The 13,233-nt window shown below is 41.3% G+C and overlaps 2 protein-coding genes across 2 annotated transcripts; both read right to left on the bottom strand.

Moving 5' to 3' along the window:
- Nucleotides 1-31: 31 nt before the first annotated feature.
- On the bottom strand, nt 32-5,345 carry dnttip2 (deoxynucleotidyltransferase, terminal, interacting protein 2). The gene is made up of 7 exons (XM_061238751.1): nt 5,180-5,345; nt 2,183-4,380; nt 1,893-2,031; nt 1,603-1,698; nt 1,204-1,368; nt 966-1,075; nt 32-730 (listed from the first exon to the last, which is right to left on the bottom strand). Exons 1-7 carry the CDS (start codon nt 5,249-5,251, stop codon nt 625-627), a joined length of 2,886 nt encoding a protein of 961 aa, XP_061094735.1. The 5' UTR covers nt 5,252-5,345; the 3' UTR covers nt 32-624.
- A 1,405-nt stretch (nt 5,346-6,750) lies between these two features.
- gclm (glutamate-cysteine ligase, modifier subunit) lies at nt 6,751-12,873 on the bottom strand. The gene is made up of 7 exons (XM_061239435.1): nt 12,555-12,873; nt 11,857-11,922; nt 10,701-10,785; nt 10,464-10,520; nt 8,777-8,979; nt 8,465-8,579; nt 6,751-8,015 (listed from the first exon to the last, which is right to left on the bottom strand). Exons 1-7 carry the CDS (start codon nt 12,678-12,680, stop codon nt 7,846-7,848), a joined length of 822 nt encoding a protein of 273 aa, XP_061095419.1. The 5' UTR covers nt 12,681-12,873; the 3' UTR covers nt 6,751-7,845.
- Between the last annotated feature and the right edge of the window lie 360 nt (nt 12,874-13,233).

Here is a 13,233-nt window from a genome sequence, read left to right as displayed (position 1 = left end):
CAGAGTTAATGAGGCTGGTTACACAGTGGAGTGCTATTGTAAAATAAATAATTTATTTTTTTTAAGTCCCAGTTAACAGTAGGATGCAGTTAGGTCTTAATTCCCGTTTAAGGCGTAAAGCTCTGAGCATCCATCAAATGAGCATTTTAGGGGGGAAAAAAGACCCAACATGCCACTTCATCCAGTTTATTACACTTAACTGGGCATTCCTTTAAGCGTGTTAAGAAATTACTCAGCAATGTCTTCCTTATTAAAGGACAGTGTTCTAAACCAGTTAAAAATGTAACAAGCTAAGTATTTCTTTTAAGACTTCGCATTCCTTTTGAGATCAGTACTAGGAAGTTTTCCTGAAAAATGAAAAATCACATTTCCGTCCAGCAGACAGCAGTACTGATCTTTAATGGATCATATAAAACTATGCACAGTAAAGTTCATTGGCAGTTGGTCCCATTTAGTATTTCAGGCCGTCCTGGTGATGCATATTTATTCATAGGTTAATATGCTTTTAAACACTTGAAAAAATGGAAATCAGAATTTCTATACAATAAAATAAAATAAAAACATAGCATGATAGTTATTTTTATTTCTTGAGAATCTTCAGCCCATCAAAGTTACATATTTTGGTCAATTTCCCTGCTTCTTGCGGAATTTGTTACTTTTGCGATTCTTCTTGCCAGCTGCACGTGCTGCTTTTTCTGTCATGATCTGCTTGTATTTCTTCTTATTGTAACTGAAAACAGTAAAATGAAACGGTGAATGAGACTTCTAGAATTATTCTCCAGGAAAACTCTCCTCAAATTTAAATAGATATCCCAAAAACTCTAATATCCATTCAGTATAGACATGATTACAAAATGCAAGCAATGTGCACCAGAAATTAAGTGTGCTATCAAAAGACAAAACAACTTCATTCCTATTAAGTGAGCTGAAACGGCAGAGCAAAAAAGACCAAAACAGCAACCTACTTTCTAAATTCTGCATCTGCAAGCAACTCATCCACCATGGTTCTCTTCCTCTGCTTCTTTGGAACTCTTGAATTGTAGAAGTCCACAGGGCTATCCACAACTGTGCCAACCTTATGAAGACAAAAATGTTTTGAGAACAAATGAGAAGACCTGCACATCTCCAGCATCATACCCAATGGTGGCCTCACCGATCCAACGATGCATAGAAACATGGTTGTGCACACAAAGGTCTACAGACCTGGAAGTACTTGGGAAACCCATCTCGGTCATTCTTCTTGTAAAAGCGTTTTGGATCCATCGCAGCCCTCATTTTTAGCACTTTAAGGTCATTTGTTAATTCCTCCGTCATTTCGGGAGCCTTCATATTAAACCATCCATCTCCAGTGGTCTTCGCCCTCTCCTCCTGAGCATGTCAAAGATAAGCAAAATCAATATCACATGTTTAAAAACAAGGGCTTTGCGGCGTGAACATGGATCAAAGGTCTTTCCATATCATTCATATATTTAAAGACGTATATAAACATTAAAAAGATTTAAACGATTTTTCTGTTTACGTGTTTTATATAACTTGACTGAGAAACAAAATACAGTGCTGTGTTTAAAATGTATGTGTACTTCCACGTTAATTTATACCCACTTTGCGTTTCACTTTCAGTGCCTGCTTGGACTCTTTATAAGGAGGGACAGAGTCCTTCTTTTCAAAATCTGGACCGATGATGCTCCTCTGCATTAGCTGCCAATACAGATGATGTTCAAATCAGCATCAAAACAGATGATGTTCAAACAAGCATCAAAACAGCACACTGCAGTAGACCTTAAGCAAGGACTCCACAATGTCAAATGTCAAAACAATGTCACTGTTCTATAAATGTGCCATTATTGCACGAGGGTTATTTATGTAAAAATATAAATGAATGTATTACTTACGCCGTCTTGGTCCTTCTGTTCTTTCAATTTTTTCATGGCATTCAACGCACCCTTGGATTTGCTGCCATCAACACTGATGTATAAGCCTCCAATATCCTTAACTTTCAGTCCTGGATCAATACTGGTGGACAACTCGATACTGAAACAGATCGTCAGTGAAAATGGTTAGAAAATTAGTCGTTATAAAGTGGGATGAATACATACACGCTTAACCTGAAAACAGTGGATTATATACATTTTGGAACCAAGTTTCTTGAAACACAAACATTGACATTCAAGCTTAAACTTACAGATCTTTGCTTTTGCTTTTGAAGAGAATAGAATCTTCTGCATCATCATCTTCATCTCCCTCTTCATCCACAAATTCTTCATCCTGTTCATCGTCTATGTCATGGCGTTCCTCTCCCTCCACTCCCTCGTCTTCACCACTTTTCTCCTGATCTAAATAGTATTTTCCATCGGAATGAAAGCCAGGCTGAGTGTCTATGACAAACAGTCCATCAGCCAATGGCAACGGAGAGGCCGCTTGGGGTTTTGATGGACCTGCCAGGTCCTCTTCTGGACAAATGATTTCCTCATCGCTGTCAGAACCTTTGCTGTTCTTCTCGTCCCCACTCTCCCTCCCTGAATGTCCACCGTCACTGTGCACACCTTCTTCATCACTGCTGTCTATCAAAATTAAGCTACAATCCGGTTTTTGTGCAATGCCAGGCTCCGTTTCTTCTGCCAAGCATACACTTACATACTTTTCAGCTGAAGAATTACCTTTCTCGCTCACTCCATGCAACTCCTGACTCACAGTAGCCACAGAATCTTGGTCCATGGCATTGTCATCTACTTTTTTCTCTTCAGACAAAGCAGGATCAGATACTATCACCTTAACAGTCTGACTTGGAGAAACTTCTGCTATGTGGAATTGTACTTGGTCAGTTTCCTCTTCCAACATCCCTGGTGCGATTATTTCATCTTTGCTGGTCTGTGTCTCACTCTCCTGGTTTTCTTCCATCAATGTAGGGGCCACCTGGAGATCTTCAGCCATGGTCCTTTCTTCTTCTTCGTTTACTTCTTCAGTCTCAGTGCTGCTGCATATCGTCACCTTCACAAGCGCAGCTTCCCGGACGATCTGAGGCTCCACCTCATCTTCCACAGCTACAGCTGCGGCACACTCCTCCTCCTCTGCAATCAGGGTCTTATCATCCTCACTCACCTCTTCTATCAGTGAACATTCCCCACTAACAAGTGAATCAACAACCATGGCAACAGCCTCCTTATCCTCAGCAGCTTCAGTCACTGTTACCGTCACAGATCGGCAAGGGTCCGTCTGATCATCCAAGGGTCCGTCTTCCATTCCACTCTCAACCCTCTCCTCCTCCTGGTTTTCTGGCTGTTCACTGATGAGTTGGCCAGAGGAAGCAGAAGCAACACAGTCCTCTTGTTCTTCTAGAACATTCAAAGCCTTTTCAGCGATCTGTGGGAATGAAAGTACCCGAACACTACTTCCTGATCCTGTACGACTACTAGTTGGAGTGCCCTTTCCCCTTGAAGAGCTTGGGCTTCCAAGAGGGCTGTAGACATTTGCCGCCTCGGATTCTGAATCTGATAAAATGACCAGGCTTTGCGGTACGGATGCAGCCTGGCTGGGAGTGGGCCTCCTTGGTGTCATGCTTGGACCGGATTCAAACCCATCAGATTCAGGCAGAGGCTCACAGGCCGGCTCCGGCTTAGCCCTGCTGCCTCGCGTTTGCCTCCTGGGCAAGGGGGAGCCACCTGCGTTCTCCTCCAGGCAAATGGGAACGGGCTGCATGTCCCGGCCTCTCCTGGACCGTGTTGACCTGCGGAGAGCGGACTGCTGCAAGCCAGAGAGGCTGGAGCAGCAGGAGTCCACCTCAGAAACCTCAGTGTCCTCCGTGCGTGATTTGGAGGAAGCCCTGGACAGCGTAATCCTCTTCTGACTCCTGGTCAGCACTCTTGTCCCGGAAAAAGCAGAACTGCAAGATTCCGCCTCAGAGTTCTCATTGTCAGGAATTGCACATTTGGGGGGTTGACCCTCCACGGTCACGCCCCTCTGGCGACTCCTGGTGGCTCTAGCGGTCCTCTGCCCTTGGTGAGCAGATCCAGAAGAACAGCATGACTCTGCCTCAGAGAGGACATCCTCCTTCCCAGTGCTGGCCATCTGCAGGGCCAAGGCGCCTCTTCTCCTGCGGCGAGTGCCCTGGACATCAGCAGGGGCCTGCAGGTCTGAGACCGCAGAGCAGCAAGACTCTGACTCGGAGACATCCGCTTCGTGCGTGGAGTCCGGCTGGTCTTCAATGCGGACCTGGCGTTTTGACTGTCTGGGTTTCCTCTTCACAGTGGAGCTCTTCATTTCAGGAGAGGCAGAAGTGCTGCCCTCTTCACCTCCTTCATGCTGAGAATGGCTGATTTTCTCAGACTGGGAATCTTCCCTCACGGTTTTTCTCTTCGTTCTTCTGGTGGCTGGAGTGGCCTCCTGAAACAAGAATACATCAATGTGCATACACACATGTTGTCATGCATATGAAATCAATATTCTGAACATTTGGATGAATACAGCATGTTTTTTCAGCTTAAGTATTAAGTATCAATGGATTGAGGCCTGATCTCATCTTAAGATCTCATGAAAGACATTTGATTTACTATAATAGAAAATGAACACAGCAGTTCAGTTTCTATACTTGGGTTATTCCAGGTGAAATCAACACTGGCACAAAACTGAAACGGTTTGGAATAAGAAAGTGAAAACAATTAGGCCTAACATGTATACTGGCAGCAGAGAACATTCTTGTTCCTGGAGAATCAAAATATACGCATAAGGTTAATGGTTAATTAAACCTTTTACTAGGAATGCCCCACAGAGATAAACACTAGAACTATACTTTGCAAGATATGAAGGAATACTGTTCACCTGGACATAAAATGTATTCTTCCATTCACGTTTGCAATGTGCATGAACAAACACGTCCGGAACAAGTCGCAATTTAGTGTCATAGTAACGTTATGTCCATAGCTCGAATGTTAGGTAGCTAATTTTTCAGTATTAGGACTAACAACATGCGTCACTATAGTTTCGAAAAATACCAAGCAAACTCGAGTTTGCTAGCTACAACGTGGACAACCTTCGTACAACGCGGCGGTCGCTAGTAAACTAGATCTAGGCACTTGTCAATTGTGATCTATCTACATTTTTCTTATTTATAAATAAGTCATAGTAGTTAGTTGGATTAAAATGTACCCCAAACTCCGCGACATATTGCAAATTGCAAACTTACCACAGAGACAGAAGACGCATTTTCTTCTATATTTGGGGAGCTCACGCGCACCCCTCTTCTTGTGGCGACCATGCTGCCTCTTGGAACTCTTCCGGCGTACGGTGACGTTGGAGCGTACGTCGACAGTGTCCAGACTCGACCAATCTAATTGGACGCAAGCCAGACTTACTAAACATCATATGCCTATTTTAAATACAAATGCGACTTGTAAATCGATATCTGTGAGATGCTGCTTTTTGCTGATTGTCAGTTTGAGGAAAAAAAACGTACTTCTTATTGTGTATGTTTTGTAGCGGCAAAACAACCAACAGCAATTTCGTTTAAAAATCATTTTGCTACCGCTAAAGAAATCGGTCGCTCGGAAATCATTACCATCACCCTGCCTCCTACTGCGTGCACGTTCCATTCGTATCTAGAGCACCGATTGGTTAACAATTTTGCAATAACTACGATTATTCGCTTCCACTTCAGGTGAAAAGGAATTCGTTCATAAAGTTAATATTTTAAGTAAATTAAAAACAAGTAAGTTAAAAACAAACATTTAATTGTGTAAATATTGTTCGTCGAAGAGCACAACATTCGCTTGCAACACTTGTACTACCTGGTGCACGCAATTAGACTACAAATGGCAAATAAAAACAACGCTAAACACAACTTTTCAATGTTTTATCGATGATTTCCAAATGAGTTCGGTGCCAAGTACGTCATGGAATCTTCTACTCGCGGATATGCAAAACCACATCTTTATAAATACATTTTAAAGAACAGGAGTTTTTCTTTGCAGCATTAGCTAGCTAGCTTGTCTGACCGGAGTGTGTTAATTGAGGTATAGCTTTAACATAGACTATTGGCTACGTTACAGCTTGACCATTAAAATAAATAAATAAATAAATAATTAAAGCACTGCATGTTCTGGACACCCTTCTGCCAATGGTTTATAAAGTGAGCAGATCAGAGCTAACATGGCCAGACTCATTGCCATTATGTGTAGATAAGCAACCTGCACCCCTTAGGAGTTAGCCACACCTTTAAGCCAACCGGCCTACCACAGGACTGATTAAAGGACACATGGAATGGTGTGTACATTTGGCAAGTCATTGCAAGCAGTAAAACATTCTTATCATAACATAAGTGGAGTTAAGATGTGCACAATAGTACACTCACTGCTTTCAGTGACACTAAAGTGGAGCATTATATAAGTATCATGTGTGAATTGTTTCCTATGGTCTGGATTACATTTTATGAAAAAATAACAGCATTATGACAAACAATACAGTACACTGGTGTACATTGTATTCTAGAGCAGATATTGTTAAGGCATGAGATTAGATTTATATCAAACACCAATACTTTATGCATTTTACTGTGCATATTAATTCTGGCATTAATAACCTCACATAATAAACAGAAATCATTGATAACACAAATCCATGCTTTGTGTTTCTGGCGATGCATCCTTATTTAACCAAGAACCTATTGATTCTAGTGAAACCCAAATTCAGTTCAAGACAATAATGAAATCATATCAGCAATAATTTATCAGCAATAATTTGCATTGCACAAGCAAACCATTCGTTTCACCATTTAATAACCTGATATACAGAAAAGGGAAACATTTTGGTTACAGTACTAAAAAGAAATCTTAATCTTCCCAACATTATGTGGACCCTACCCGGCATTGTAGCCATGGTGAATAAATAAAGGAAAAACATCCTTTCAGACACATGACAGCCTTTGATTGCAACTAGTCTTAATCCAGTTTTGGAAATGGCCAGTTACTTTATTTACAATGAAAATAGACAACAGCCATGCATATGCACTGCTGCCCATATGACAAATATTTATTTATATATTAACATTTTATGGCAGAGGGGAGCTTACAGATTACATTGGGCTGTTCTCACATCAGAATCTGAAATGACCCACCAGGACAAGGGTCAGCATCTACATGAGCTAGATTTATGAAAACAATACAGTACAGAGGGGGCAACACATTTTAATCTGCTAAAGAAAACAAATAAATTATATTAAAAAGGAGTAAACCTTGCTGAACATGAAGCTCACTTGGCCCATGATGAGTTTTGAGGGTGCATCAGCCCACAGTGTGCCCTCACACACAGTATTATAACTCAAAGCAGGGCTAGCGGATAGGCATGGAATTGGCCCCACAAAGAACACAGTAAATCCTGAGTGGCTACAAATAACAACACCTCAAAGTACACCTTCGCTTTAATCCCTGCTCCATTCAAATCGTGTCATATTTTTTAAAAGATCTGTCAATTCTCAACATGAATCTGGTCTTGGTAATTTTTTTTTAAGGTTTCTAATACAAACACTAATATAATTCATAAAATGAATTAAAAAGTACAGACACAACTATTCCTTCTAATCTTAACTGATGATTCTTGTATATTAACGTTTAGACATAATTTAGAATGTCAACAGACACAAAATAGAAGTGAGCAAAGAAAGTAATTTCACAAATAGAGGCACTTCATATTTTGATGTGAGTTTTTGTATATGATTCCCAGCATTGTGAAGCTAGCTTCATCCCTGCCAAACCACAAACAAAGCTCCCATTACAGTCTAAGAAGAGAGATTAATATTAATCTGATTTCACTGACAAAGAGTAGCCCGCTGCCAGAAACTGTTCAGGGAACAACATACTACTGGCTGCTCCTATTAGCCTGAACAAGATAGCCCTTCGACTTGATGATCCCTCTGCTTTTTACAATAACAGAGTAACGCAGGACCCACTCCAGACCCCAGTCTGCTACCTGCAGGTCCTCAGTGCTCTCCTGCACTGCCTCCTGGAAACTGGTCGCTGAAATCAATTCTGAAAGCACCAGAAACAAAGCAGTGTCAACAGTACTGCCTAGTGATATTTGTTTTAGGTATCTTGATGCAGTAATACAACAATGACAATAGGCACATAAGCCTCCACTGCAAGTGGAAATGTTGTGGCCTCAAAGCTCTTGCTAAATTTGCTTTTTAAAATATGATCCTCAATGAGTTTGCTTGCATGGCTTTGCACTTTTTTGTCAGGTGTTGTTGTTTCATAATAACTTCATAAGTGAGATAAAATGATAAAGCTATCCTATGCTATCCTAAAATGATAAAGCTATCCTATGTTGACTGAAACATAGAACGCTATCCTACTTTGAAATATTTGATAGGCCCCTCCAGAGTCCATTCTGCATTTCATGTTTATTACCATCACTCACGTTTAAACTCCGTGGTGATTATTGTATGTCATGTAGCGTGTACTGGGCTGATCTGGCTAACCTTTTGGGTCATTGTGAGTGATCAGCTGGATGTCAAACTCTTTAGCAAATGCAGTTAGGTCCGGGGGCATCACACAGCAAGAAGCCAGATTCACCTGGTTACTGCTGGGCTTCACCTGAGCACAGTGAGACAGAATCACACAGTACACTAAGAAACATGTCCAGTGTGCATACAATCCACAGAGCATGTCAACAATGGAGAAAATGCAAAGTTGACTTCGAAGAGAGAAGGAGAGAGAGGAAAATGTACAGGCAAGTCTTAACCCATCTATCACTGACTGTGAAGTCAGTGGGGACAGCATTCCCCAAATACCTTTGCCCAGTTGTAGAGTTGCTCCAGAAAAGCCTTGTCCAGGTCAGAGGTGCCGATACCAGCTATTTTTTGGTTCAGCACTAAGCTCTCCAGCACTGCCCAAAGGGGCTTCAGATGTTCCAAGGTCAGACTTTCTCCTTCTGGCAGTGGAGGGGGTGCAATTATCACAGAATCCAGCTGGGAAACCCCCAGTGACAGGCAAGCTGTAAGAAGAAAAATCAAAGATCACACGAGGCCACACAATGAGCTAGCACAACAAAGAGACATCCTGAAAAATGCAGGGTAGAAGTAATAGAAACATAAGAACACAAAATGATGGGAACCGGCCAGTCAGCTCACCTACTGTAAGCCTGCCATTTACCTACCAATCACAGTATCCACTGTCCACTGTGTAATTACAAGCTCAACTATACATGGTCTCGACTATATATCCTAGCAAGCTATTCCATACCTCATGTCCCCCTTTTTTATTATTTGTTGTACCCTGCTTCCAGCCATTAGATTTTCCTCCAGTTCATTGAAATACAGGTCATTGGTTTACAGTGACTCCTCCAGTTCTTTCAGTTACATTACATTACATTATTGGCATTTGGCAGACGCTCTTATCCAGAGCGACGTACAACAAAGTGCATACCCATAACCAGGGATAAGTGCGCTGAAAGACCCTAGAGGGAAGTACAATTTCATTTGCTACCCGTACAACAAAGATAAGGACCAGGGCCTTTTTTTTTTTTCTTTTTTTTTTTACAAACAAATAAACAAACAAACAAAACAAAAGTGACCAAACTTAACTATCAAAATACTGCTTACCTAGCCAACTAAAAATACCGAAACACAAAGTAAATCACAAAGACAACAAATAAGGTTCACAGGGAGGTAGGGAGGGATGGGGAGAGGTGCTGCTTGAAGAGGTGCTTCTTCAGTTTGCGCTTGAAGGTGGGGAGAGATTCTACAGTTCTGACCTCAACGGGGAGTTTGTTCCACCACCGTGGAGCCAGAACAGACAGTAGTCGTGAGCGTGAGGTGGAGGTTCGGAGAGGGGGATGTGCCAAGCGGCCTGTGGAGGCTGAACGAAGAGGTCTGGCAGGGGTGTAGGGTCTGATGATTTTTTGGAGGTAAGCTGGGGAAGACCCCTTAACTGCTTGGAAGGCTAGCACCAATGTTTTCAATTTGATGCAAGCCATGACAGGCAGCCAGTGGAGGGAAGTAAGCAGGGGGGTGACGTGTATCTTAGATATGTAGCACCAGAGCCTGCTGCCTTGTTTGTTTTCCATTCCCTATCTCAATATCTGCCAAGACACTAAGTACCAAATATATTTGTAACCTTTCTGATCAAGCTCAAAAAGTAATTGCCTATAAAGGACAGGTGCAGCTTCTTTTAATTCAAAGCTAAATTAGAGCATAATTTTATATTGTTAAGAATGCAGACACTTGCAGTTAGACAGAAGTTAAAAGATAAATGACAATTTACAAACGTTGACTGAATTCAGGCCATACCCTTCAAATGAATACATTTTCACTTTTCCATTAGCAAAAGAAGGTCTTGACTGACTTTTTTTCCCATAGCAGTAAATAACAGGCACTTTTATTTTGGAATTCTGAATATTGTTTTGGGAATGCCAATCGGTCAGTAAGTATGAGACAGTCTCTGTGGTAATTAATGCCCTGTGGGAAAACGGACACTCACCCAAATCAACTGCATTTATGATGGAAGTGCAGTCAGACCCACTTATGAAGAGTTTCACTGCAAGAGGAACCAAAAACAACATGCTGGTGATAACACATAACTTCATAGACATTCATAACTTAAAAGACATGCCCCGATGAAAATCCAATAATAGAAACACACATTGTCCTGAGCTTAAAGATGACCCAAGGCAAGAAAAGCAAATCAACAATCAATGAGAATTAAAAAAACACTCACCCGAAACCTTCAGTTCCTCCCGCTCCTCAGGCGTGATTGCTTCTGTTGGCTGAGTGACAGTGCAGTCAAGTACCCTGGGCAGCTCCTGAAAAAAAGTATTTTGTTTTTAGTTTTTTCCTTGATTTGCCTTACCTTTAACAGTTTTTTAATGCTTACTCTACATGACACCATTATCGAACAACATTATATGAAATTGAAACCAGTATAAAAAAAAATGAAGAGAAAAACTGTTGAAAAAAAAATCATAGCTAGCGCATTTGAAATGTCAACAGGAAACCCTTCCCCTTGTGATTCTCATCTCCCCAAACACATGCTTTCTGAAAGACTTCGTTATTGGAAAAATGAAAGATTTTGTTGTGGGATTTCATGAGAGGGATGCTCCAATAAGCTTTTGCTTTGTGTACATAAGGCCCCCTCTGCGGTGACTGAGTTTGCTGAAGCAGATTAGCTGACAACAGCAGAATTGAGGCAGACCACAGACACTCCAACCTCAAAGCAGTAGCACATGTAGTAATCTTTCACAGCCAACTTCCCATGAAAGATCACCATGACAGTTCCCTTTCATTAGAATGCAAAGATTCTTTGTGATCAATAACCAGCCAGCCTTTTTGTGTTCCTGCTGCTTGGCGCCCAAGCATTTCAGCAGTGTACACAACTAGAAACAGTGAACTAATAGGGTACGCAGACTAAAGTATATATACATTAATTGTTTTATTTATTAACCTTTATTTATACAGGGTAAGTTGACTGAGCACATGTGCTCTTTTGCAGCAACGCCCTGTGAATGCCCCCCAGTTTCCTAACGTGAAAGACCCTTAAATATAAAGCCTCAGCTGCAAATTTAATAAAATATGGAAATTACTAATCTAAAACTAGTATGGTCATAGGTAAGGACAAATCTTAGTATGAAAGTGGGAAGGCCGTATGACAAGCGCATGAACTGCAAGCTTAGGAACATGGAAAAGTCGGACAAATGTTTAAAGAATGACATTACCTTTCATTGGATACACCAATTACAAGTTATTGCGCACGAATGACACATGAGCTAACGTTAGTTATGCACTGTAAATGGCACACATCACAGAAAATGAACTCAAATGTGAATAATGTTTTAATTTAACCTTCCCCGGAAAATAAATTCGTGGAAAAGTCTCACGTTTTCCAGGGTTGAAGGTATTGCCGCAGACCATTCGCTTAGAGTGGCTCGAATACAATCTTGAAGCTGAAAGAGAGCAGCACCGTAAACAACAGGTTTAATGCAAATATTTTCCCCCAGCGTTTAAATATTAAGCCAGTTAGCGTTGCTTAGCTAATTGTCTTCTACAAAAATATTTCACAGGCACCACGCGCTGATAGTAGCTACCTATATCACCATACACTTGATGTATTGTAACCAGGCTGTTACATCACCTAAGCAAGCCAACGTTCCAAAACTTGCTTGTGAAATGATGACCTCGACAGCAAAGCATAAACATATATACAGCAAAGCATGCTCAGTCATAGTTGCTCACAAGCAAAAGTTCAGAGCATTCGCGTTCGGAAGATTCACTGTCACTATGCATGTCCAGAGGGCTTCATATCATAGCGACCGTAACGTTGCATTTAGACACATTACTGCTTCACAGCCACAAATAAAGTCGCGTTATCTGCGCAGCGCAAGTTCGCCAATCAAACCCCGAGCAAGCATTACAATGCTACATGTACAGTGACACAGGAAACACACACAACGAACCATCACGTACAGGGAGGCCCATTTTCATTAGCTGACTTATATATTAAGTGTATATTTCATGAAACCCGAGTACTTGCCCTGCTGTATAGTTACACCGGTAGCTAAGCTGCTAGCTAGCTTACCTCTTCACTGGGGGAGGAAGGACATTTTTTCTTCAGACGGCTTCGGTTAACCAAGTTGCCTGTGTGTAAATTCAAAGTCGTAGCATGGTTGAGAAGCAACTTGGCTTTATTTTTCTGAGTATCCATGTGGCTGGGCGAAGATCTCAAAGTAATCAGCCAGCCACTTCAGTAGTTAGCCTCTACAATAACACAAACAGTTAAGTTAGCTCCTGGTTCTTAGATCTGGACTGGCATGACTACGTATTCGTATTCGTAGTTTATTCAGAAAGATGGTAGGGTAAGCGCCAGACTGCAGACGCCCCCAGGCGATACGGGTTAGAAGGAAAACCTGGTATGCACGCGTACCTGGAATGGACAACCGTACTTCAACCGTTGGAAGTCGTTGGTTACAAGCAGTAATTGCATAGTCATACCTAAAAGTAATTTGTCGTCGTGACGCAGCACATTTTAAATGCTGTTTTGGTTGTCGGCTATTTCAAATGTCTGCTGTCCACTTTCATATTAAAGTAATCTATAGTCACTAACTAAAGTAGATAAACCATGCCCAGAGGAACACTTCAGCACAGACAACATACATTTTAATTCACTATTCACTAAATCCAGTAACCTCATTAACAGTAAACGAAAACTTAATGTAGATCGGGAAGCAAAAGAAAAAAAGTATTTATTATTTACAAAC

This window comes from Conger conger, chromosome 4 (genome assembly GCF_963514075.1).
Source record: "Conger conger chromosome 4, fConCon1.1, whole genome shotgun sequence".
NCBI lineage: Eukaryota > Metazoa > Chordata > Actinopteri > Anguilliformes > Congridae > Conger > Conger conger.
The sequence above is the reverse complement of the archived record's forward strand: the minus strand, read 5'-3'. Positions and strand labels throughout refer to the sequence as shown.